At 38.7% G+C, this 25,691-nt stretch overlaps 1 protein-coding gene across 16 annotated transcripts in view; it reads right to left on the bottom strand.

Annotated features, from left to right (window-relative positions):
• Positions 1-25,691, bottom strand: part of nfia (nuclear factor I/A) — a 508,381-nt gene that overhangs the window by 47,682 nt on the left and 435,008 nt on the right. For 6 of the 16 annotated variants that reach the window (XM_020525596.2, XM_020525661.2, XM_020525727.2 and 3 more), the window contains 2 exons: positions 11,734-11,899; positions 7,835-7,926 (listed from right to left, as the gene is read on the bottom strand). The exons of 2 other annotated variants lie outside the window; for them this stretch is intronic. In XM_020525596.2, the coding sequence (XP_020381185.1) occupies positions 7,835-7,926; positions 11,734-11,899 (258 nt within the window). Of the gene's footprint in view, positions 1-7,834; positions 7,927-11,733; positions 11,900-17,656; positions 17,687-23,535; positions 23,635-25,691 lie in introns of those variants that run through there. 8 more of the 16 variants (XM_020525466.2, XM_020525335.2, XM_020525793.2 and 5 more) reach the window with 3 other exon arrangements.

Genomic DNA, 25,691 nt, shown 5'->3' with positions numbered 1-25,691 from the left:
CTGATGAAGGGTCTAGGCCCGAAACGTCAGCCTTTCTGCTCCTATGATGCTGCTTGGCCTGCTGTGTTCATCCAGCCCTGCACCTTGTTGTCAAGGTTTAGGACTAAAGGGATCAAAGGATATGGGGAGAAAGTGGGAACAGGGTACTGATGATCAGCCATGATCATATTGAATGGTGGGGCAGGCTCAAAGGGTGGAATGGCATTCTCCTGATCCAACATTTTCTGTTCCTAAAAAATCACTTGCAGGTTCCTGTAGCTCATAATAACTGGACAAGTTCTTGTACTTTATACTGACTGGCAAATTCCTACAGCTCACAATCATTGGCAAATTCCTGCAGCTCACAGTGTGTGTCAGTTATGTTAGGACCTGCAGAAATGGTTGATGACATCTCGATGGTTTTAGCTGATTAGAGAGCGCTGACTGTCAATCACACTGACCTGCCTTCTGTCAAGCAGTGTCTTTGGAAGTTGTCAGCATTACAGTTAGCTCAGCATTCACAGATTTTTGTGGTGTCATTTGGTGTGCTGTCAAAATCAATCAGCTTCCAGATCAAGATACATATATAACTGCAGGTTTTGAACTATTGATACCAAGTGGGCACACAGCATCTTTAATGCTTCTCTCCACAGGTTTTTGCCCACTTTTAGAAATACCGTATGAAAAAATCCTATTGGTGCTACAGTTGGGAGCAAAAAGGAAATCATTTACAACTGGCTCAAAGATTTCTGAGGATGTAAGTGCAAAAGAATGGAAAACAAAGATAAGCAACCACTGAATTCTTTTAAAGCATCCTTTTCATTACCTTCAGTATCTGTAATCTACTGTCTTTTAGGAACCCTAAACACCTATGTGAAATGAGTAAGAAAGTGATTCATAGTCAGCATTCAAACCACACCTCAGCATAAATATGCGAAGTGCCACCCAATTGGTGATGGCTTCTATAGTAGCAGGTCCCTCATGCTAGAAAATGTGCCATCTGCAAACAAAGTAGAATTTAAACTGGGCACAATTTTTGCTTCTAGCTGCCTATTTTGCTCCATTGGGTGATCAGGAACCTGAAAAATCTAAGCTAGTCTTTAAGTCAGAAATAATACACCAATCAGAACACATTAATGGTGCAACACAAAATTTTAATTGCTCAAAATATGTTGGCATAGAAACCTATCTTTCATGGTGATGCAAAATGAAAGTCAATGGAATTAAATAAAGGCCAATCCAATATTATCTGTTTAACCCCTGTGGTGCTATGGCTAAAACCTTTGCATTCTTTGAGTTTATTGCCTAGAATGCAACTGGTGTCTAATAACATACACATCACTAATGTAGCATACTGCAAGTTTTTTTTAAGAATCCCTACAGTGTGGAAGCAGACCGTTTGGCCCATCGAGTCCACACCGACCCTCCGGAGAGCATCTCACCCAGATCCATCCCCTACCATATCCTTGCATATCCCACTCTAGACACTATGGTCAATTTAGTATAGCCAAGCCACCTAACCTGCACAACTTTGGACTGTGGGAGAAAACCCACGCAGACACGGGGAGAATGTGCAAACTCTACACAGACAGTCACCCAAGGTTGGAATCGAACCTGGGGTCCCTGGCGTTGTGAGGCAGCAGTGCTGACCACTGTAAAACTTCGCGTAGTACCATAAGTAATATATCATAATAATTACTGTGAAAGACAACTGAGCGTAATCCACAAATGTGTTGCTTTTTGCTATTTTTAATTTTTAATTTAGCATTTAGGCTTTATAAACTAACCATGAGTAATCCGGTGGAATTAAAGTAAAATCAACCTTGGCTAAGCTAACCCTTTTCAGTGGGATATACGCAGAATTAAAAATATTGAAAAAGTAATTATTTTCTTCCATTTTCCAGCTGAATTTTATATAAAATAGAAGCAGTCCATTAAAACTTGCCCACAGGTCATCGATGCCATTAAGGATAGACTTCAAATCAAAACACCTAGGAACGAAAATCTGCCAATGTTGTCTAGCCATACTGGCTTACTGCATGAACTAGAATCTGTTTTATTGATAGGCGGAACATTTTAATGATATTTGTGCCAAAATGTGAACTGAGTGCAGTCTGAGGAAAGCTGCAGAGGGGGAGAAAATGCTGCAAGTTGGTCAATGTCTTTATCACCTACAAAAAACACTGCATTTCTGTGAAACCACACAATTCTGCAGAGCCGAGTTGAGGTTAATTAATAATGCACAACCACCTGATTAACTGAAGTGCTTTTTCCTGTGTAAACATTTAAAGATGCATAAGGTAGAAAAAGTAGATGTCATATTTTATTTTTGATGCAGTGCACTCTCGCTTTCCATTCCACTCCTTCAACAATTACTTACTATGCTGACAAAGTCAATAAATTGATCTTTCTTCTGATGTGCTATACAGCAAGCTAATCCAATACTGCACTATCTGCAGTAAAAATAATCAGAGAAAATGGATAGAAGAGACAGCAGTAATATATGTACATCTCTGCACTCCTCTGGCACCAATCTATTGATAGTCAAATGTTTTAAAAAGCAAATCAGATACTCAAACAATTATCTAAACTCCAAATGCTCATAAAACATTTTGTTCCAGTTATACTAAGCAAACATTTAGCTAGTTTATACCAGAATTGCTTCCAATGGAAATAAATCCATTTGGTTAATCCGTGGTGCTGTACATTGTGTTCCACTTGCACTGTAGAACCAATTGTGGATCACCAGCAACAACAAGTAGCCAACTATGCATGTGGAAGGTTATAGTAACTGTATCATTGAATTATTATGATTCAGACATTTTAAGAGAAACCAACAATGTAAGGATTGTCAAACAGCAATTACAAAGAATATTTGCAGAGGATTTGGATTGTACTTTTGAGGTAATAAATAAAGCTGAAATTAACATTAATCTGTTTCATCTTCTACTTTCCTGATAGTTGCATGATGTAACAATAATGAAGTTATTGACTAATGTGGCAAACAATCTCCATCAGATAATGTACACCAGATCCAGAAAGGAAATAAGGTCAAGTCCCAGTCATAAGCTTTGCATTCCATGGGTCCAAAGTCACCCATTGCTCCTCTTCAGATTGAGGTTACTGACGGCACCAGTGTCACCTGATTTATATTATACAACCAACAGCTGTGTATTGGGTTTATGAATAGTCTAAATGTCAGGCATCAAGTTGTGTGCTTTATTTATATCATGCCTTTTGGATGCAATGGAGGTGAATTGGTCTTCAGCAGCATTACAATTTCAATGACAAGAAACTGAAATCCTAATTTACATCCTGCTTGATTTCCTTTTATGTCAAAGACGAATTTCACCCCTCATTCCTTTGATGGTTGAAAAACTTTGCTGACAAATAACAAAGTGGGATTTGCATGGTCTAATCATATCAAATGCATCTAAAAACAGTACCTTAAAATGATATCCCACTGATGGAAGAAGGGTATGATGAGGCACTGTTGCCTCAATTTTAACTGACCATTTCCTTACTGAGTGGCCAGGTTCAATGACTGATATCTGATAGGTAATCCATATTCAGTATTTTCCATCTACACACAGTATAAGTGGAACATTCCAGTTATACTGATGCTCTTGAGGTAATTAAATCAAATTAAATTACATTGCCTGCAGCAAAATAGATTGGCTAGATAAAACATATTTATGGGAAAAGGAAGTTTGTTGGAAAAGAAAGAAGAAGGGTAATGTGTATCCCATCACCTGATAGGATTGAATCAGCTTCTGAATCAGTACATGTACAAAATTAACCTCTGAAGGTGGGTTTGTTTATTATGGCACTAACTCCGGATATATGCATAAATCAGCATGAACAAACCACATTCCAGAGGTCAGACCTTCAGTCCAATCTGACTTCTGAAATGCAGCATCGCCTACTCATGGAATACAATGAATGTCTCTAGCATTTGCATATAAAGCAGGACTCTTAGTAAAATAGGAAGAATGATCTCCTTCCCCTTTTTGGTTGTTGAGAATGTTTACACATATTTAACTGCCTTAAAATGACGGATTCTTAACAATCTATTTGCTAATTTAGGTCAACTGTAAGATCGGCAATCTTTGTGCATGACCTTCTGTAAATTGTTCTCAATTATTTTGAGATAAGTTAAAATCCAGCAATTAAAGTTGCCTTAAAATATTTCTAACCATTAAAATAGAAGGGAAAATGCCTTTTAATATCAATAAAGGTCTAGATAAGACTTAAGGAGTGAAAACAATGTTCTAACTGTCCAGTAAAACATGTTGTAGCACTGGATTATTGTTTGCAGTTTCTTGTTCAGGCCGCAGTAACTGCAGATCAACAGCTTAAAGAGCTAAGGCTACTCCTCAACCTACTTGGAATTTATTAGTTTTTTAAAAAGAACATGCAGTCAATGTGAAATGAAGCTTTTGTGGCAAGGTCTCTATTAGTAGATGTTTAAAAAAGGATTTGATTTAGATCACAGCTTATTCAGTCGTTCAGATACAAATTCTGCAGCTTTAGTTATTCTATCTTTCAGCCAGCAGTGTACTTTCTGTGACCCATCTTTTCCCAATCCAAGAGGATTCAGAGGCATGCTGCTTAACCTGTACAGTCTGAACAACTGTAAACTAGAGCTGTTAATAAACACACAAACAACACCAAATATATTACGCTACAGACAAGTCACTACAAGATCATGTAAAGCCACTGCATTTAGAAGCATTATGTTCTCTTGTATTTATGGTGTATGTCACCACTTTGCGATGTCATTAACATGATTTGCTCCTTTGCTAGTTTTAGGAAAAATCTATTGTTTTGCTATAATGAACTAATCCCTGGAAATCACATTGTTGGAGCTTTTTATCTTGCATTCATCAGGACTATTATCAAGACTACCAATGTAACAGTATGAAGACAGAGTGCTCATTAATTGGCAACTGGACAATGACTGATAGAAGTAGTGTTATAGAGAATGTGCCAAATAATGATGATTGACAGTTCACAGTCAGGCTTTGTTTAAACAAAGCAGGTAGCCTCTGATTGGTCAAAGCATTGTCCTGAGAAATGAATCAGAAATGCCTGTCACCTACTTTATGGAGTTAAGCAGGTACAGTCTGACAAAATGTTATGTGGCTGCAAAGAACAGGGCATGCGAGTTGCTTCCAGGAAATGTAAATACAAGTGCTCTATACTGCAAACACAAATGCCCTGAATTGGCAGCATTATTCTTCAGATACTCAAGGCTATCCAGCAAATTGCAGGTGTTGAATTGCAAACTCACATCTACAGTTGGATATTGCACAGTGAGTTTTGCAAGCAAGAGCTGGTTGGGTACAGTGATTACCTTGATTTTTGTGAACAGCCAAAGGGAAGCGCTATTTTATTTGATCTGCCAGAATTTGTAAAGTACTGTTTAGGTACTTGCCATCACACTGGTACTGAAATTTACAAGACCCTGGAAGCGTTAGGTACCTTAAAGTTCAGGCAACAGGTGAAGTAAGCGTTTCACTCTAAACACTGCTTAGTTTGCCACTAACAGGATGCTGCCATTAAGCCAGAATGATATTCTGCCTATCACACAAATATGTAATGAGGTAATATGAATGTCAGTGTTGGTATGATGCCAGAAATGTAGGTCATACATTCCAAAGACTGGCAAATATCAAACATCACATCCCTTCAGCTGTCCACAGTAAGTAAGGTACTAATCCTAACCAACCTGACTGTGCTTTCAAAAGCTGCAACAATGTGTCTAACATTGGTGTGTTTCTTCAAGTGGAGAAAGTTTACTGGATCATTCAGAGTGTTTGAAGCACACCAATCCTTGATCAGTGCTAACCCCGTTTATTCCAAAACTTAATACACCTGGAAGTTAATTGTCAATCATCAACTGGTGCATTCTCAATGGCAACACAACCACCAGGACCAACTGTCAACCAATCAGCACTCTCTCCTCATGCAATATGAATATCGATTTGCCTTTGAAAATGGTATACTTGCAAATTATTCTGATGAATGCAAGATTCAAAGCTTCGACAAATATGTCTTTCTTCAGCAATACTCAAATTCACTGTTACCAAATGACAATAATTACCCAAGTTCAAAGATCTCAATTAGACTTATTTCATGCTGGATAAAGAACATTCCTTAGCAAATAAATGTTACAAACATATTTCACATTAGAATTTGTAAACTGGAACAAAGACAATTTTTTAACACTACATTCGGTCAGTAAGTTCTATTATACAGCAAACAAAATTAAGTATGGGGAAAACACAACTGGAAAGAGTCAAACATTTTGTGCATTTTGCTTGTTCAGTTCTCCCCTAAAGTTTAGGTTCATCCATGCAGCTGTCATACACTATTTCCCAACTAAAGAAGTACACAGGCCATCTAAGATCCAGTCTTTCCCAGATCCTTTATGATGATCATCTCCACCCTGCTGCAGATCTCTCGAAATCACAAATTTGCCACTGACATAATCTATCTCCTCCTCCCACTCTATCACATATAATGTTAATGCATCAGCACTGCTATTAGGCTTCACTGAGATAAAACTTGCAGCCTTCAGCATTAAGAGTTATTTGAATAAATATTTGTTTAAAAGATTAGAAGGCAAGCATAAGAAAGCAAGATTTTAAGTCAGAAACAATCAAGGCTACCAGCTTGAGCCATCAATTTTAAAATAATAAAAAGGTTCAATTGTCCATTTATAATGTCATTTGTAAACCACAGAGCCTGCAATTGCTGGAGCACTCCAGTCTGCAACTGATGGTATTAAAACTTTGCATACTATTGCATCATCAATCACTGGTTATGTGCAGAATCAGCTTAGGATGGACACAGATGAAAGTTGAAAAATTCTGAACTTCCAAACAGAAAGTATTACATTTTAGCACCAGCATTTTAGATTAAATTCCTAATTCTTGTTAATCCTTGTTCTTTTTATTTAGTCCGTACAGCTAGAAATTATGTTATTTGTTTGAGTGAGAAAAATTGCACAATGGTTCTTGAAGACATTTAGAGACTTTACTATGCAAGTAAGATGAGATTGGACTTGGACATTGTGCCAGTTTGTAGTCTTTCACAGCAACTCTCATTACACCCTAGTACTACAAAAGCCTCCTTTCCTCACTGTTGCATTCAGTTTAAAAAATGTGTCAAATAAAACAGATGTTACTTTTCTCAAGGCCTGTATGATGTGTTATGTACTTTAATGCTACTTTATATGTAATTAGTATTAATATACAGTTTTTTATCCTGCACACAACTGAAAATACATTAAATACATCAATAATGTCAAAGTGTCAAAACCTATACATCAAGTTAGTTTCAAACAATTAATTAAGTTAATACAGATCTTTCAAAAATGCAGAATAAAATCCTGTGGCATGCAAGACATTATAAAACAGCTGAAACCATATATTATAAACTAGAATTCGTAGAACACTTTAATTGCTTTTTCCAGAGAAAACCTAAATAGTGATTGTAGGAAGAAATGTGAATGCAAAACTAGGAAGCTGACGTACTTCATTAGTTTTCTGAAGATAAAGAGGGAGACAACATCTTTTCATTTTGAAAAGTTTGCACTTCAAACAGCGTCAAATGTCAGATAGCCTAAAAGGACACATGGATTTTACTTTCAGCTTATAGGCAGACTTCCGGTATGTTCCAATAAAAAGGGCATATTCCTTTTACAAGTGGAGCGTAAAGACATTTCTGAACGATCCCCAAGGCTATAACAATATGCTGTCTGATAGGAGCAAATGAACGATGTTCACTGCACAGAGATACAAGACCACAAAAAGCTACACTGAATACAGAAAGGTTCAAAGCTGCCCACCTGTGGCTGTTGAGGGATATTTACAAAGCTGGGATCCCGTGGTCCAACACTCACGAATCGGTTTGCAGGGGAGGTGCTGGGTGTCGAGTAGGCTGTGAAGGGAAGGGATACATGCGTTCAGGAAGCAGCAGTGGGTCGTACACGAACAGCAAACATCTTAAGCCTGACTGAAAGACTGCAATGTCTACAGAGGCACTCACCCAAGCTTATTCCTGGTACTCTTTTTTTAATCACCTGATAATAGACTTGAGCCATGAAAAAAACTGCAGATTCAAAAGGACACATGTATGGACAAGACAATTTTCTTATTTTTGTAGGGTAATAACCAAAGTGCTACAACAATCCTCCTTACCTAATCTTAATTTCTTTCAAGATATATTAACATGAAACATAAATGTAAAGGGTCACAGAAAGTACCACTGGTTATCTTTTATTTACTGTGATGTAAGAATCTGAGAAATAAGGAAGCAATATGAATTAGTGAGCTAAAACATAAACAAGATAATTCAAATGGAAATATCACCTCAGGTGCAGAGGTGCATTCAGAGGCAATGTTTCAGTACAGAAAACAGCTAAATATTAGCTATAAAGCAAGATAACTATCATTAAACTGGAACAGATAGCAATGAAAAAACTTGTCCCCAGCTCTCAGTAGAAACTACTCCTGTGTTAGCTCTTTCAATGTTTCACATTAATAATGGAAGCTAAATAAAATGAAATAAGAGCTTAAAAATGGTTTTACAGGAGAGTGATATTGTCCTAATTTGGTTGTGGTATTTAAAGAAGATCAGCTGGAAGTTAACAACAGAAAGACTCTCAAATATTGGGGTAAAAATGCCCTTATGACTTATGACTGTATGTAGCAACATCAATAATAGATTTGTAAAAAAACTCCTCTTGGGTATTTCTCATAAAATTAAAAGTATGCAGTAAAAGAATGTGAGAATTTATTCTAAATATTACTACGTTGCTACAGGTAACAGACAGAGGAATTCTTCTCTCAAATTCTTCCTTCAAAGAGGTGCCAAACAAAACTTTTTTTAAGTGAAATAATGTTCCTACAGTTAGCTCAGTTGGCTCCAGAGTTGGTTTGTGATGCAGAATGACACCAAGTAGGTTCATTTCCCACACCGGCTGAGGTTACCATGAAGGACTCTCCTTCTCAACCTCTCCCTCACCTGAGGTGTGATGACCCTCGGGTTAAACCACCACCAGCCATCTCTCCCTAATCAGAGAACAGCATAAGGTCTGCAGGACATTGTTGACTATCTTTTAATGTTCTTCAAACATTCAATGAATGAGTTTAGAAGAAGAAGCGGGGTTCTCATAACCAGACAAGGTAAACGCAGGAAGGATGTTCCTGATAACTGGGGAGTCCAGAACCAGGGGTCACAGTCTAAATATATGGAGTCGGTCATTTAGGACTGAAATGAGGAGAGTGGTAAGTCTGTGGAACACTCTGCCAGTGAAAGCGCTTGAGGGCAAAATATTGAATGCCTTCAATAAGGAGTTAGATATCGTCCTTAGGGATAAAGGGATCAAAGGATAAGAAGAGAAAGTGGGAACAGGGTGCCAAGTTGGATAATCAGTCATGATCATATTCAATGGTGTAGCAAGCTCAAAAGGCTGAATGGCCTACTTCTGCTCCTATTTTCAATGTTTCTTACAGTTACTGTATACAAGTGAATTGAGCTGGCATGGCTTTCCACTTGTAGGACTGCAGAATGCTGTCAAGAAGCAAACAGTTCCTCAATGTATCAGTTACTCCACAAAGATTAGAAGTGGTAGAGACAAACCACTGGAGTAAGAAAACCAACCAATTAATTGCAAAGATAATAAAATAAAATGGTTTTAGCAGGAAGGAAAATAGGCAAAGGTAACTCTTTGGACAAATAAAGATGTGGTCCCTTCCCAACTGTAGGCAAATGCAGTTAATCATGGGCTAGATCCACAATGATGAATAAAAGGAACAATTATAATGATTGTTTAAGTACATTGTTGCCTCATTTTTACTAGTGGCAAATTATATTTTCCACTTTCCCATATGCTTTTAACAACATATGTGCAGCATTTTCTGCTGAGTTCTACAATGTTTCATTACATTTAGCCAGAATTTACTACAGATCATATTATTTTTGTCCATATATAGTAGAGTTACTGTGATTCACTAGAGAATACCAGTTCCCGATCTATGATTACATCAAGCAGGCAGAATTTGCTTGCTTTTATACTTTATCACTAACAGGCTGCTTACAGATAGTGTGCTGGTTTAACAAAACTGTCCTAAGAATAAGCCTCAAACAATTGATTGTGTGCTTATATTTTCTATCCTTTCTAACGAGTATGTTATTACTGGGAAAAACCTAAAGGTTTGTGCGAATTACTCCTCTCAGTCAAACATCACCAGAGACCACATTTATTCAGTGTGTGGACTGCTGATTACTGATGTGTTGGCACATTGATGATTGTGATATGTCTAAGGATCAATACTTGAGACAAATGGTGCAATCTAGATTCAACGATACTGACTGAAGGTGGGGGAGTGAGAAAAAAAAATCAAATTCCCTTATAAGTGTGGATGGGAATTTCAACTTGGAGCATGATTGTTTCTCTTGGCCCTAAAATGACTTTTAAAAACAACCTACAAAAACATGTATTTCCCTTAGTGGCTTTTAGCAGTCCCTATAAGAAAAGCATGGGGCATATCTGGTCATTTATACATTTAAATCACAATGTAGTATATAATACCAGATTACATCTCTTGGGCAAACAACGTCATGTTCTTAATGTTTTCATCCATTTTTCAATCCCTCCATTACTTTGCCCTTCCCTACCTCTGTGATCTCCTCTAGCTCCGCAACCCTCCAAGATACCTGCCACTCATCTAATTCTTGTCTCTTGACTAAACACCCATTTTTTATTGCCCTACCACTGACTGTGTCTTCAATTTCCTAGGCCTCAAACTCTGGAAAACCCTCCTGACATTAATCTATTTTGCTTTCCTTCTTTAGGACACTACACTACCCTTTACATTTTGACCAAGCTTTTGGCTACCTGATCTAATAACACATTACACAATTTGGTTTCATAATTAGTTTTATAATGCTCCAGCGAAGCACCTCAGGATGTTGCTACAACAGTGGAAGTCCATTATAATGTGGATGTTGGAATCGAAAAAGTGAAACCATCCTACAGATGGAATGCTTAATAAGATTTCTATTTTTAACTCACAAAATGAAGAGGTAAGTAAAGATTTTTTCCATCTTTTTGGAACCATGAGAAACTTCCCAATTATAGGTTAATTAATAGTTCAAGACTTCCACAGTACAAGTTATTATTATTGTTGAGCGATGTTGGGTCTATTTAAAAGCCCGCCTGAAAATTGGATTAGGGTGTCAAAAATGTCTCACTTTTCTCTACTTGCCTCTCATTCAACGGGACAGAAATGGGTCGCTGACAATAGGAAATACTCATATGTGTACAAAGGCATTTTGCTGATTTGTCCTTTACCACGTTAAAGGAACCATTCTGAAAGGTGATACAAACAAAAAGGAGCAATTTTCACGTTTTGGAAATTTTGTGATTTATGGAGTAAAAACAAAAGAAATTCAAACAGAAACAAAAGCAAGTGCAATGTAAAGCATTTATCTGGAAGCCATCAAATAGATACCAACAGGAAGAAAACACCTCACATTAAAAGAAAAACAGGAATAAAACCTGATTTTTTTCTATTCAGATGCATGACTTTGATGGGCAGCATGTTTAGAAAGACAAAGGGTTAACCAACTTGTGTCTAAATATGTATTCATATTAAAAACAAGTGACCTAATGCTTGACCTTAGAAGGCTAGCATTACATATTTTGATACAGTTACAGGGGTTTTGCTGAAGTAAACTTACTGGGTGAAGTAGGTGATGCTGCTCCTCCATCTGTAGATGTGGTGGTTGGTTTTGTGTCTGGCACTGGCAAAGGCACAGGCCTGGCCATAGGTGGAGGAGGTGGAGGTGGCAACATTGGAGTGGGAAGGAATGGATTATGGACTTTGCCCTGGCTGCTTCCATTGGGCTGTGGAACAGAGTAAAAATAATAATAAGTCAAGACCACAGCTGGAAGAAAAGGCTTTGTAAACAATGATTACAGCTAATGGAGGCATCAGGATAACAAAATTGTGATACTTTAGGAAGTTAAAACAACAGAATTTCTCTTTCTCAAACTATCCACATTAGTAATTAATTTTGTTAAACCCTCCAAATGCCATGTCAGCCTGGTCAAGCCAGGGACCCAATATTATATTTGACAGAGTGATATTAATAACAGATCTTCTACATTATACATCTCTATTTTCACTTCACTCCTGTTATATTCTGCACCAGATACTGAAAAGAAATGGGCAAACAAAGAATGACTAAGTCTTCAACTATCCCCAATGGTATTTTACATAATAACTTAAGCGGATGACAGTCTTGCAGTCAAACATAGGGGACGAATGTGTTTTTAATCAGTTCTGTGAAATGAAATTGAAATTGTGGAAGATATAAAATTCATGTGTCCTAAACATCATTTCATCAGTGGCAGCAGAAGTACTAAAATACAAACATATTAATTACCTTTTTAGATTATGGAAGCAGTATTACATAGCATTAAATAGCTTTTTATAATAGGTACCATATTAAATCAGGTAATTTCTGATTATACAATGCATGATTTCAATTTGTTTCAAAGTACTAATGTGTACAAGCACACAGTGATGCCAGTCAGCATTATGTATGCCATAGCTCATGTGGCTCTTACTAGTCTTGCTGTACTGTGCCAGCCTTTGCCAGTAACTTAATTCAATTTTCAAACCACCCACCGCCATACATTTTCTTTTCTCTTCTTCCTTGAAATCATTCCACCATAATGTCTCTTACAATTTTCTTCCTAAGATGTGCCCTAGTCAGGCTCTTGTATTCAATTAAGTTCAGCAAACTTTTTTGTTTACTCATCCTTGTAAAGTCCACTTTTACTTTTTGGACTGTGGACTGAAAAACGGAAAAGATATTGTTCTAAACAACTGAAAAACGATGCTGTCATTTTTAAAACAAGTCACTGGAACTCACTGTGAGTTGTATCTACAATATTGCCTTACTCAAACAGTGGGGGTAGAGTTCTCAACATTTCAGGTCCATGTCTCTTACAATTACAATAGCTCTGATTTCAAAAATCATGAAGTGCCTCGAGAGGCTGGTCATGGCCCACATCAACTCCAAAGTCCCAACCTGCCTTGATCCCTTACAATTTGTCTACTGACATAACAGGTCCACAGAGGATGCTATATCCCTAGCCCTGCACTCATCCCTGGAACATTTGGACATCAAAGACACCAACATCAGACTCCTGTTTGGTGACTGTGCTCCACCTTCAACACCATTATCCCCTCCAGGTTGATCTCAAAACTATGAGACCTTGGTCTCGGCTCTGCCCTCTGCAATTGGATCCTCAGCTTTCTGACCCATAGGCCGCAATCAGTGAGGATAGGTAACCGCACTTCCCCCACAATGACACTCAACACTGGAGATCCCCCCTGCCCCCCACAAGGATGCGTCCTCAGACCCTAGTGTACTCCCCATACACATGTGTTGCAAAATTCCGAATGAACGCCATCTACAAGTTTGCTGACTGTAGTGGAACGGATATCTAACAACAACGAGTCAAAATACAGAAAGGAGATAGAGGGCTTGGTGACGTGGTGCAATGAAAACAATCTGTTTCTCAACGTCAGCAAAACTAAAGAACAGATCATCGACTGCAGAAAGAAAGGAAGAGAACACGCCCCCCATCTACATCAACAGAACTGAGGCTGAGACAGTGAACAGCATCAAGTTCCTCGGAGTGACGATAAATGACAACCTGTCCTGGACCTCCCATGCAGATGCAACGGTCAAGAAGGCACAACAACACCTCTCCTTCCTCCGGTGGCTCAGGAAATTTGGCATGTCCATAAGGTCCTTCACCAACTTCTACAGACGCACCATTGAAACCATACTGTCCGGATGCATAACAGCCTGGTATGGCAACTGCTCTGCCCAGGACCGTAAAAAGCTACAGAAGGTGGTACACACACGCCAGACCATCAGGGAAGCCAACCTTCCATCCATGGACTCTATTTACATGGCTTGTTGATGTAAAAAGGCGGCCAACATCATCAAAGACCCATCACACTCTGGTAATGATCTCCTACAACCCCTTCTGTCAGGCAGAAGATACAGAAGCCTGAACACATGCACAAGCAGGTTCAGGTACAGCTTCTTTCCGGCCGTTATCAGATTGTTGAATGCACTCTAGCCTCAAATAATGTAACCTGCAATATAACCTGTATGCTTCTAAGTCTTTTTGATCTGAACATCCTTTGCTTGCTGTGATCTGCCTGTACCGCTTGTAAATAAAGCTTTTCACTGTATTTCTATACATATGACAATCAATCAATCAATCAATGTGTGTTTGTTCAGGGCAGTTTTGCCCAGATTCAGTCCTCTGATTAATTTTTCAACTGATCGAAAGTTGTGGGCTCAGGAAGGTTCAGCAGAGTAACAACTATCTGACTGGTTTTTGGGTCAGTGACTGCAGCCTCGTATAGAGACAATACAGCATAAGCAGCTAACCTGCGAAGAGAAAGCATCTCAATCTTTCTGTCCACCCAGTTCTCACTCATCATTTTCCCAGTAAAATTTTATCGACAAATTGTCTACAGAATGGGAAAAAAGGGGGAAAGAAACTTTAGAGATATTGAAAGGGGTAAATTCTCAACCAATGAATGAAAGACAGCACTGGTGTGGAAACAACCTCACCTCATTCGCAAAGAATTTAAGGAAGTAGAAGGAACCAAAAAACAACTTATCAACTTCTGTGGTCCAGATTGTTACTATTAAACTGTTTCTCTTTTTCTCTTCCCCCTCTTTTTTAAAACACCCCACCCCATCCCCTGCCAAATATCCATGTCTTGTCTTTTTCTGCTTCTGTTTGTATGCGTACGGAAATTTTTAAAAAGAGGTAGATTTTAAATCATAGAGTAACAAGTTAACAATTCACGTTGCTTTCTTGCCATTGGTTATAAACAAATAAAAGCAAAATACTGTCGATATTGGAAATCTGAAACAAGTACAGAAAATTCTGGAGAAGCTCAGCAAGCAAAGCAGTATCTGTGGACAGAGTTAACCTTTAGAGTTCAATATGACTCTTCTTCAGAACAAATTGTAAACAGCTCAATTGCAATAAATAGTTACTTTCTTATTAATGAACAAACCCAGTGTGTATACTCATTTAGCCTAAATGAGACAGTTGGGTAAGATTGGGCAGTTTGTTTTTTATGGAAATTTTCTATTTGTGACAACTCCAGGAATAGTGAGGTTCGATTTTCAGTGCATTATCCATATTTGTACAAAGTCCCCAGGCTTGTCTGATATCTTGGAACAAAGCACTAGCCATGGGAAATGTAGGGTTACAAAGAAAGGGTAGGTGGATGAGTCTGGGTGGGATGGTCTTTGGAGGGTCAGTGTGGGCTTGTTGGGCGGAATGGCCTGTTTCCACACTGAAGGGATTCTACGGAAAGACAATGAGATATTGGGTGTGCAGTTAGAGCAAGTGAAAAACATTAAAACAATCAACACCAGGTTTTGGACCAAAAGTAACAAGTTCACACGAGAAGCTGCAAAAGCCTTCCTACAGGTGGAGCAGCTGTACCTGTTCCACTAAAAAGAGATCACAATGGCCGGATTGATTGAATTGGCAGGCCCATCAGAAGTGGAATTGCATGCCAGGTTAGAAATGTAAAATGTAAAAATAATTGAAGGACCAGCACATTTGGGCTTAACAGAGATACATAACACCAAGTACGTCAAGGATCAGTTTGCATCAAGTTACGGTTAAACAGTTTGAACATAAAACAGAATTGAAGCAAAAAAGAACTACAATAGACCTAAAAGACCTTCAATATCAGAGAGAAAAAGAAGACAAAGACTGTTTGGAAAACTAGAATTTCAAAAGAAAAGAGATCACAGAGGTGAGAGAGAGAGAGATCATGAAACTTTAAATGATAATGCTTAAAAAAGGGACCATCTGATGCTGATATAGGCTCTGACTGCAGAAAATATGTCATAATCTGAAGCCCAGTAAGGAAATAGTTTAAATTTTTACAGGCCCAACCAACATTTGAGGAAAACAGTGTGGAGGCAGTCTTGAAGCCATTTGAGAAAATTGCGTACCCAATGAAGCTGCCAAATGAAAGCTGGATGTTTCCGATGCAATGGTAGAAAACAGGAAATTTATGCTTCACCATCGGAGGAAGCTTCTAAAGTTTATGACATTTTTATGCAGGTTATTCTGAGTGCACGAGTTAGGTCCAGAAGCATATGGAGAAAAGTTTCAAAATATAACGAAACAGCCTGGACAAATAGCTGGATACCTGCATTAGAAGCAAATGTCATATATGAAGCTTTAAGAGGGATCATTCTCCTGGAAGAATTTAAAAGTTTACTACCTTTTCTAATAAGAAACTATGTTGTTAAGCAGAGAGTTGCAACTATTAAATAGAAAGCAGTAATGACTTACAATTATGAGCCGATCCACAAAACTGAACATTTTATTTTTGTCACCCCTGCAGACTCGAGAAGGATGCAGGACTGGAGTGACAGGAAGAAAAGTAGCCAAGTTAAAGAAAGGACAGCTGGGAATGCCACAATGTCCCTTCTTCAGAGGTGAAAATGAAAGGCCTACGTGTTTGCATTCAATAAAATGGGACACCTTCCTTCGTTGAGCATGCTGTGAGTTGCAATCGAAGCCCATAGGACTTACTGGGATTCATTAGAGTGAGCCCAAAAAGGGAATTCAGAAGAAAAATATCATGGATCAAATTGTAACTTTAACTACAATCAGAAAAGCAGAGGCAAAAACAGTTGTGAATGCAGGAAATGTGAATAAAACAAATGAGACATGAAAGGATTTTGTCAAAGGGGAAGATAACCTCTTTTGCTTCAAATGATATTAGTAAAGCCATAATTATGTTAAGGGATACAAGAGCTACTCAAACTCTTTTGCAGGAAAAGGATATATTTTCCCTTTATATTGCAATGAAAGTCAAAATGTCAGTAAACGGCACAAGTGCAGAGTATATCCCAGTTCCACTGTAGAGTATACAATTGGAATGTGACTTATTGTCCAGAGAATTGGTAGTTATTAATTAGTTAGAATTAGTTATTGGTAGTTAGAGGGAGTTATTAAGACATTTCCTGTAAATGAAGTTGACTGACTTCTAAGGAATAATTTAGCTGCAGTAAAGGTTATAACTTCCCCTGATAACCATGGAAAGTCTGAATGAGGTTAATAAGAGAAAACAGTTGCAGAAACAAGTTCCAGGTGTTTTTCTATCCCAGGTGTAGTGACCAGGGCAATGGCTAAACAAAATCTATTACCAGAGGTTAAAGTAAGACCACAAATAGATATTAGATTAGCTGAAACTTTATTTAAGATGGGGATCATTCAAAAGAAGTATTTGGTATGTCTTCATTAACTGAGGCTCAGGAAGCAGATCCAGAGTTAAGTAAGTTAGCACAAACAGCTCACACTGAAGCTGGGACAATTCCAGAGTAACATTACATTAAAACAGGGTTCTGATGAAGTGGAGACACACTCACAGACCTGTGGATGAGGAATGGACAGTTATTCATCAGATAATGGGCCCATCCAAATAATGTAAAGAGATATTATGCTTAACACATGAAATATCTATGGCAAGACATGTAGGAATACTGAAAACTTAAACATCGATAAAGACAGACATTTTACCTGGCCAAAAGTTCAGAAGAATGTAGTGCAATTCTGTAAAACATGTCAAGTATTAGGAACATATCAGTATGTAATCAAAGAGGCACCTTTAATATGCATCCAAGTTTTTGAAATTTTCATAGGTTGTCTTGGACCATCACTAAGAACGACATCAGCTATCCTTTCAATTATGGATATGACAACCTAATTTCCAAAAGCTATTCCTTTGAGGACAATTACAGCTAAAGCAGTAGTGGTAAAGTTAACTTAGGTTTTTACTAGTTGTGGACACCCAATTGAAATACAATCTGACCAAGATTTTAACTTTTTCTAAAAGTTTCTAGGACAATCTGGTTATAAAATAGTTGATGTATGCCTTCTATCATCCACAAACACAGGGAGCTTTGGAGAGAGTTCATCAAACTCTCAAAATAGTGACTAATGCCTATTGACATGAATACCCACAGGTCTGGGACAAAGAATTAGATTTCTTACTATTTACTACCAGAGATTCCTCAAATGAAGCTCCTGCATTTAGTCCATTTGAATTGATCTATGATGGCGTAGGGTTGATGTAGGTTTGTGTGCTACTTTGATGCCCAGGGCCGTAGGAGGCTTGTGGTCAGTTCAGATACGTTCTTGATGTATGATAATGTGACAAGTGTGTTGGGGTGTACTGTATCTTCCTGTTGTTTGGGTGACAGGCATCATCAGACCCAGCTGTTCGGGTATCCGTTGTCTCTAAATACTTGGCAGAGGTATTCTTCTTCATTTTGGCATAGTTCTGGGTTGCTGCAGTGTATTGTGGCTCATTTGAACATGTTTTTTTACACAACTCCATTTATGGAGAGACAAGCACAGGAATTCCTAGAGGCCTGGTTCTCCACCAAGAAGGCCATCAATAAACACATAGAATTAGACCCTATGTACACCCCACTGCAAAGAAAAACCGAAATGAGGTAATCAGCTCCAACGGACCCCAGAGTTTAAATAACAAGCGGGAAAATACAACAACGCTTCATCGGAGGCAGCACTGATGATGTTACCCGGCAGGATAATGAAACGTCTGCGAACCAACGAACCAGCTCGGCGAGCGAACCAACCACAGCATCCACAACCTGAGCTACAAATCTACTCAAGAACCTTAGACACCTATAGGTGCAATACTACTCAAAGTGGCCTGGAAATTGGAAACCTACGCCAAACGACAGAGCGTCAACCGCGAGCAACCCTACTTCCTACACGGATGCCTCAGGAACAAGGTATTACTACGCAGTGTGAGATACAAACCTCCCATCAACAACCCACAGGCACATAGGTCAACAGAACACAATGGCCGCAGAATGGCGAAGATAATGATTAACGACGCCCACAACCAGCTCCACAGATATGACAGGGAAGTTACGTGCCAAAAATCCCTATACCTAGACGCAACCAACCTACAGTGGACAACAGACTTAGAATGAGCCATTAACATCAGTCAACCAAAAACCAAACCAAAAAAAGACCAATCCTACAGGAAAAACTAGCCAAACTAACCCACCAAAATGACAGCCAAAGATCAGACCTTTGGATAAGAAACCTATCTAACAGAAAACTAACAGACACAGAGAAAGCTGTACTAACATGTGGACTCAATTACAACCACAGAGACGCTAACAAGACAGAATTCCTGGTCACACTAGAATCCACACTGAAGACCAACGGCATCAATGAGGAAACACAACAAGCCATAAGACAGACAGTGGTCCCAACACTGACCAAAGGAACAAACTTAACACTCTCAACACAACAGAAAAGAAGGCCCTAGAAGGACTGAAGAAAGCCAAAAACATCATAATCCTACTAGCGGACAAAGGGCGCACGACAGTAATACTTAACAAATGAGACTACTTCACTAAAGCACAGATGCTACCAACAGACACAAATACATACTGACAAGTGGAAACAGACCCAACACCACAACTGGGAAATAAAAGCAGCTACACACCTAAAGAGATTCAAACAGACTGGACAAATCAACAAAGTAGGCTACCTAACAATGAAACCTGAAGGGACAAACACCCCCGGATTCTACGGCCTCCCAAAGGTACACAACTCGAAATTATCCCTCAGACCCATAGTCTCTCCCAGTCACACCAACACACAAGTTAGCCAAGGGGTTACAATGAAGACTAAAGCACCTCGTCAACAACTCAACCCACTGAACCTACTGGAGTTCCTCTAAACTCTCAAAGACATAAGAACAAATGACGACGAGACCATGGTGTCCTTTGACGTTATCGCCCTATTCACATCGCTCGACATACCACTGGAAGAGAAACACTAGCAACACGACTGAAGGAACCAGACCCTAGTAACACTATCTCCACAGACAACATGCTGAAATTACTGAATCTATGCTGAATCTATGCCTCAAGACCCACTTTACCTTTAATGGCCAGATCTACGAACAAATCAACAGGACACCTATGGGATCATCCATCTCTGGACTAATAGCATTCACACTATTACTCACTCATCTCCATACACACGGACAAGGAGAACAACCAGTTCAATTGGGACAACTTCAGGATCCTAGGACAAGCCAAACAGAGACCAGCATGGGAATTTCTACAGGCCTGGTTCTCCACCAAGAAGGCCATCAATAAACACATAGAATTAGACCCTATATACACACCACTGCAAAGAAAAACCGGAAATGAGGTAATCAACGGACCCCAGAGTTTAAATATCAGGCGGGAAAACACAACAACGCTTCATCGGAGGCTGCACTGATGACGTTACCCAGCAGGTTAATGAAACGTCTGCAAACTAATGAACCAGCTCGGCAAGCAAACCAACCACAGCATGTTGAAGTGGTTTAATCTCAGGGAAGAAGGTGAAAAAGAATAAGTGTATGAAGTAGTAAGAGTAGCAGAGATGAGAGTGAAACTATGAGGCAGAAGGAGAATTTGAAAGTTCACAAAGTTCACAATTTTATTGCAGTTCTAGAATTCAATTAGCCAGTTGGAAATACGGAGAGTTAGATGTGGCGTTATTGCATTTGCAGGAAGAACAATGAAAGATCTAGTAAGGTTACAAATCTTCTTGTTTTCCTAAGTAATGACACACCTGGATATAAGATGTTAGGCAAGACATGACGCAAAAGTAGGAAACTCAATGCCAATAAAGTAACATCCTCATTGGTTGAGCCCAGACAGACAAGCTCAATAGTATATAGATATTCAATGTATGTTGTACTTGAACGAATCCAGAGAAGGCAGCTGGAGTTCACCAGTGGTGTTAGTTCCTAAACTGAATGGATCCACTCAATTCTGCATTGACTACAGAAAAGTAAATGCAGTAACAAAAACAGATTTCTATCTAATTCCTTGATTAGAAGATTACATCGACAGGTTGGCAAGATATAATTTTTTTTCTTTCCGTTCAAGGGGTACCAACCGTGACAAATTTCAAAACTTCACAAGTGTCCAACTGCCTATTCCTGCATTAATTATTAGTATCATTAATAGATTACCACCTAAAAAATATAAAGTGTGTATGTGATGAAATACTCTCAATTGTCTAATGAATATAGCTCGAACAAAATCAAGATAATAGACACCATCCAGGAAAAAGTAGCCTGTGTATTTGGCACCACATCTACCAGCTAAAATATTCATTTTGTCCAGTATTGGTGCACCATGGCTGCAGTGGTGAATGGCATCCCTTGAGCAGACTAAGCCCCCCTTTCCTCTCTGCCTTTTTTAAAAGAAAATTAAAAACAGCAAGCAGCCTTCGTGACTATCTTCAGCCAGAAGTGCCAAGTGGATGATCCTCCTCCTGAGGTCTCCAGCATCCCAGAAGTGAGGCATCAGCCTATTTTATTCACTCTGTCGGAGTCAAGGAGTGGCTGGAGGTACTGGATATTGCGAAGGTTATGTGCCCTGCCAACATTCCAGCAATAGTACTGAAGGTGTGCTGCAGAACCTGTCATGCTACTTGCCAAACTGTTCCGGTGCAATAATAACACTGGCATCCAAGTGCCAATGTAAAAAATTGTCCAGGTGTATCCCGACCACAAAAAAGGATATATTCAACGAGGCATTTGCCACTTTAATAGTCCACTCTTGATCAACAGCTAAATGTCAACAATGCTAGCAAGTGGCGCTTGCAGAGGAACAACCTGCTCGCTGATGTTGATTCTGCCATGAACTCGAGATGCCTGAACTCATTTTACCTTGGTCCAAAAATGGAGAAAAGATCTGAATTCCAGAAGTGAGAAGAATGTGACAGCCCTCGACAACAAGGCAGCATTTGACTGAATACGGTATCATGGAACTCTAGCAAAACTGGAGTCAATGGGAATCAGGGTAATATTTTACACTGATTGGCTCATATCCAAACAGTGAAAGGTGGTTTTGATTGTTGGTAATCAAGCATTTCAGTCTCAGGACATCTCTGCCTGAGTTCCTCAGGGTAGTGTCTTCGGGCCAACCATCTTCAGCTGCTTTTCAGTGACATTCCATCCATTGGAGGATCAAAAGTGGGATGTTTGCTGATGATTATATAATGCTGAGTACAATTCATGATTCCTCAGACATTGAAGGAGCCTGCATCTACATGCAGCAAGGCCAGGACAACATCCAGGCTTGGGATAATGAGTGTTAAGTAATATTTACAGCACACAAGTGTCAGGCAAAGATCATCTCAAAGCAGAGAGAATCCAACCATCACCCCTTGACATTCAATAGCTTTACCTTAGTTGAATTCCACCAACCATCAACATTGAGGGGGGTTACAATTGATTATATTTCAGATTCACAGCATTGTTCTCAACATTTGTTCATGGAGGATTCCTATGATGACTTCAGGAAACCTGGCACTAGTCCACTGCTGAGCCAATCATTTCCAGAACATGGCAGAAGCTTTAAAAGAAGTTTTAATTAAATGGAAATGTGGTTCAAGATAGAATAATAATGCTTTCTTAATAGAGTACAGGAAACATATCTGGAGTATGCTTTTACCTTTGATTTTTCACAACCTTAAGAACCTATTGAGAAACTGGTAAGGTGTAACACAGGCTGATTTGATATTGATCATTATGCTGTTGCTGAAGAAATTTTTTACATCAATGTATTTGGTAAAAGTAATCAACAGCTATGGTACAAGACAGCAACAGCAATTTGTTTTCTGTTTCTTCCAGTAACTTTTTACATTTTGCTTTTTGAAACAAATTTCATCTTCCCTTCTGCAAGAGTCTGAGAAGACATAACCAACTCCCAGAAACAATCCTCCAACTTCATTACACCCATCAGAAATTTATAATGAGCAATTAGATAAAAGTCAAAGCTTCAGTGCATGACTGACTTCTTGGCTGCAATAGATATATGTTATTCTTAGGTCCTGGGGCCAAATGCCCTTATGGTCTTCCATATCCCTTTTTGGCCCTCTTGATGAGGTCCATTTTCTATGGCCACATTATGCCACATGTAATAGTGTCCCGATTTTGGCCACTAGCTCTGTGGAATGCTGTATGGGTGGATCATTTGATCTGTGCAAGTATCTGAAGCATTATTAGACTTCCCAAATATTTTCTCCACGAGGCTCCTCGTTTGTGCATACGTGTTTCTGAATCTGTCCTCTGCTGATAATATGGAGTTTATGCATCAGGCATGGCTGTACAATATAACTTGCATTCATGAGCAATTACCGATCTTCTTTCCTCTAGTCTCTGTAGAATTGTTGAAGTGTTGAATTGCCTTAGAATAAAATAATTATATACATTCCCAGAAAGTGTGCACTGACATGCATAACTTTCTAACAGTGGAAATAAACTATTTGCATATTCCCGGAATTATATTTTTTTCAGGTTTAGATAGTCAAGGAATTCTTGACAGTGTGCAGACATACAAGCTTACAATCAATGATGCTCCTTGACTTGAGAAAACAATCCATGAGGGACAACTGTGCTCCTTTTCGTAGTGATCATAGTTTGTTGTGCTGAGTATGTTGGTGGTCTGTGGAAAATCAAAGCTTCAGTTATACTCTATTTGCAGCAATGAATGCTAATGTAATTGAATCCTTTGATATTTGCTGAAGGATAATGTTAAAAGTCATGACATTCACTCCTAGCAGGACCAGAAACCACCCTAAAAACAAGAGTTCCTCTGATGATCCTCAGTCTCTTAATGTATTGCTTCCTCTCAATTTCAATGGATTCAATATCCACAACAATTGTAACTGGTCCATCCACTGGACAGTTTCTTCTTGTTATTTGCATACTATTTATAATCTGTGTTCCTGTACTACCCACTTCTGATTCTGACTTCATTATATACAGTAATTACTGGCAATAGTTGTGGTAGGATGAACATTACACAGCACTGTTCAACTGTCAGGGCATTCATGAAATATTTCTTTCTTTTATTTACTAATTTGTGAACCTCATCTTTTATGATAAGCAAAATGCACAACCTGGATTTTCTGATCAGAGATCTAGTGTCCAGTCAGCGTTTCTGATCAGAAACTATTTGGAGATTTGTTAAGAATGAACCAGAGCTATTCTACCTCTTATCTGTATATCCCATTAGGATTTCTATTAGAGGAAGGACCTGTCAGTTTTCCAATAAAAGCATGTAAATCAGTGCACAATGATGTAGTTACACTATAACTCAATTTTCTATCATTTCAATCCTTTCATGCTTTACCTATCCTATAAAACTGCTGTTGAAGGTCTTTATGGGTTAAGCTTCAAATGAAAATCTGTTTAAAATGGTGAAAAGTGAAATTGCAAATAAAATTATGCACCATTACCCCATTTTTCTTTACGGTAGGGTGCAAGGTGGTTCTTTCCCTTCTCTGCTTTAACTCAAGCCTTTCAAGAGCCTTTGCCTTTCTTGCTGAGGTGCTGAGAATGTTACTGCATTGTTGCTTTTCTCAAAAAGAGCACAAAAAGCACATTTTCTGAAGAAGGGTCCTGAACCGAAATGTCAACTTTCCTGCTCTTCTGATGCTGCCTGGCCTGCTGTGTTCCTCCAGCTCCACATTGTGTAATCACAAACAAGCAATGGATGTCTGGGTATGGCAGGCTATACCTTAGACAACTGGAACCCATTCCTAATACCCTGGCACAAGAATATACAGGCTGAGACCTACTGGTCCAAGGATCGGTGCTCGTAGAGGCTGTAGTTTGCTGGCAGAGTTACATTTTAAGCTGCAAATAAACTTGTAGTCATACTAACAATTGTCTACTCAATTTAATTGTATTAGGATAGCTTCAAACATCCATTCAGAACACAGCAAAACCAATCTGCAGTGTAAATAGTGTGAAATAGGTGACTGACACACTATTTATGTCAGGATCAGATTTCATCTAATTCCCATGGACACCAACAGCACTTTAAGACAGTTCTGCAATTTTAGAATGACAGGTTTCCTGAAAGTGCAAGACATTACTGATTGCAACCGCATGGCCTAAATATTCCATTACAGAATGTCACAACCTAAGTGAGTCACAAAAGATTCAACATTCTGTTTAGCCATCGGCAGAGCAAAATGCAAGTAAATGCATAATCTCTTAATAGCTGTCATGCGCCTTCAGTTTAAGGCATTCAATGGTCTCTGAAAATGTCACCTGAAAGAACCTGCTGGAGGATCAAAGCTATCTTCTATGGCTGGGGCTCATCATTATTCTTTGCTGTCCAAATGTATTAACCGAACATGAGCATTTCTGAAAGAAGTTGCATTTTGTCAAAACTTTTAATCTTTTCCTCATCTGGACATTCATAAGAATACAAATTCAGGAGCATCACCAACATTAATATTGCTTGAGGGTAGAATGCTGATTGGTTGGACAGTGGACTCTGATTATTAAAGGTGATAATGCATCATTATATTGATTGACAGTTAAGGGTGAGGCTTGGTTTAATATTTATTTATGCTGTTATCTTGCTTCAATAGATGACCGCACCATAAACAACATGTGTTTAAAACATAATAAATGTACAAAAGCAGAAAGTTTGGCAAAGCAATTCATGATGCCTCTAAAGAGGTAGTAAATCTCTTTGATCATGGA

The sequence above is a fragment of the Rhincodon typus genome, chromosome 10 (genome assembly GCF_021869965.1).
Source record: "Rhincodon typus isolate 14 chromosome 10, sRhiTyp1.1, whole genome shotgun sequence".
In the NCBI taxonomy this organism is placed as follows: Eukaryota; Metazoa; Chordata; class Chondrichthyes; order Orectolobiformes; family Rhincodontidae; genus Rhincodon; species Rhincodon typus.
Note: the sequence above shows the minus strand (reverse complement) of the source record. Positions and strands in the feature narration are given on the sequence as shown.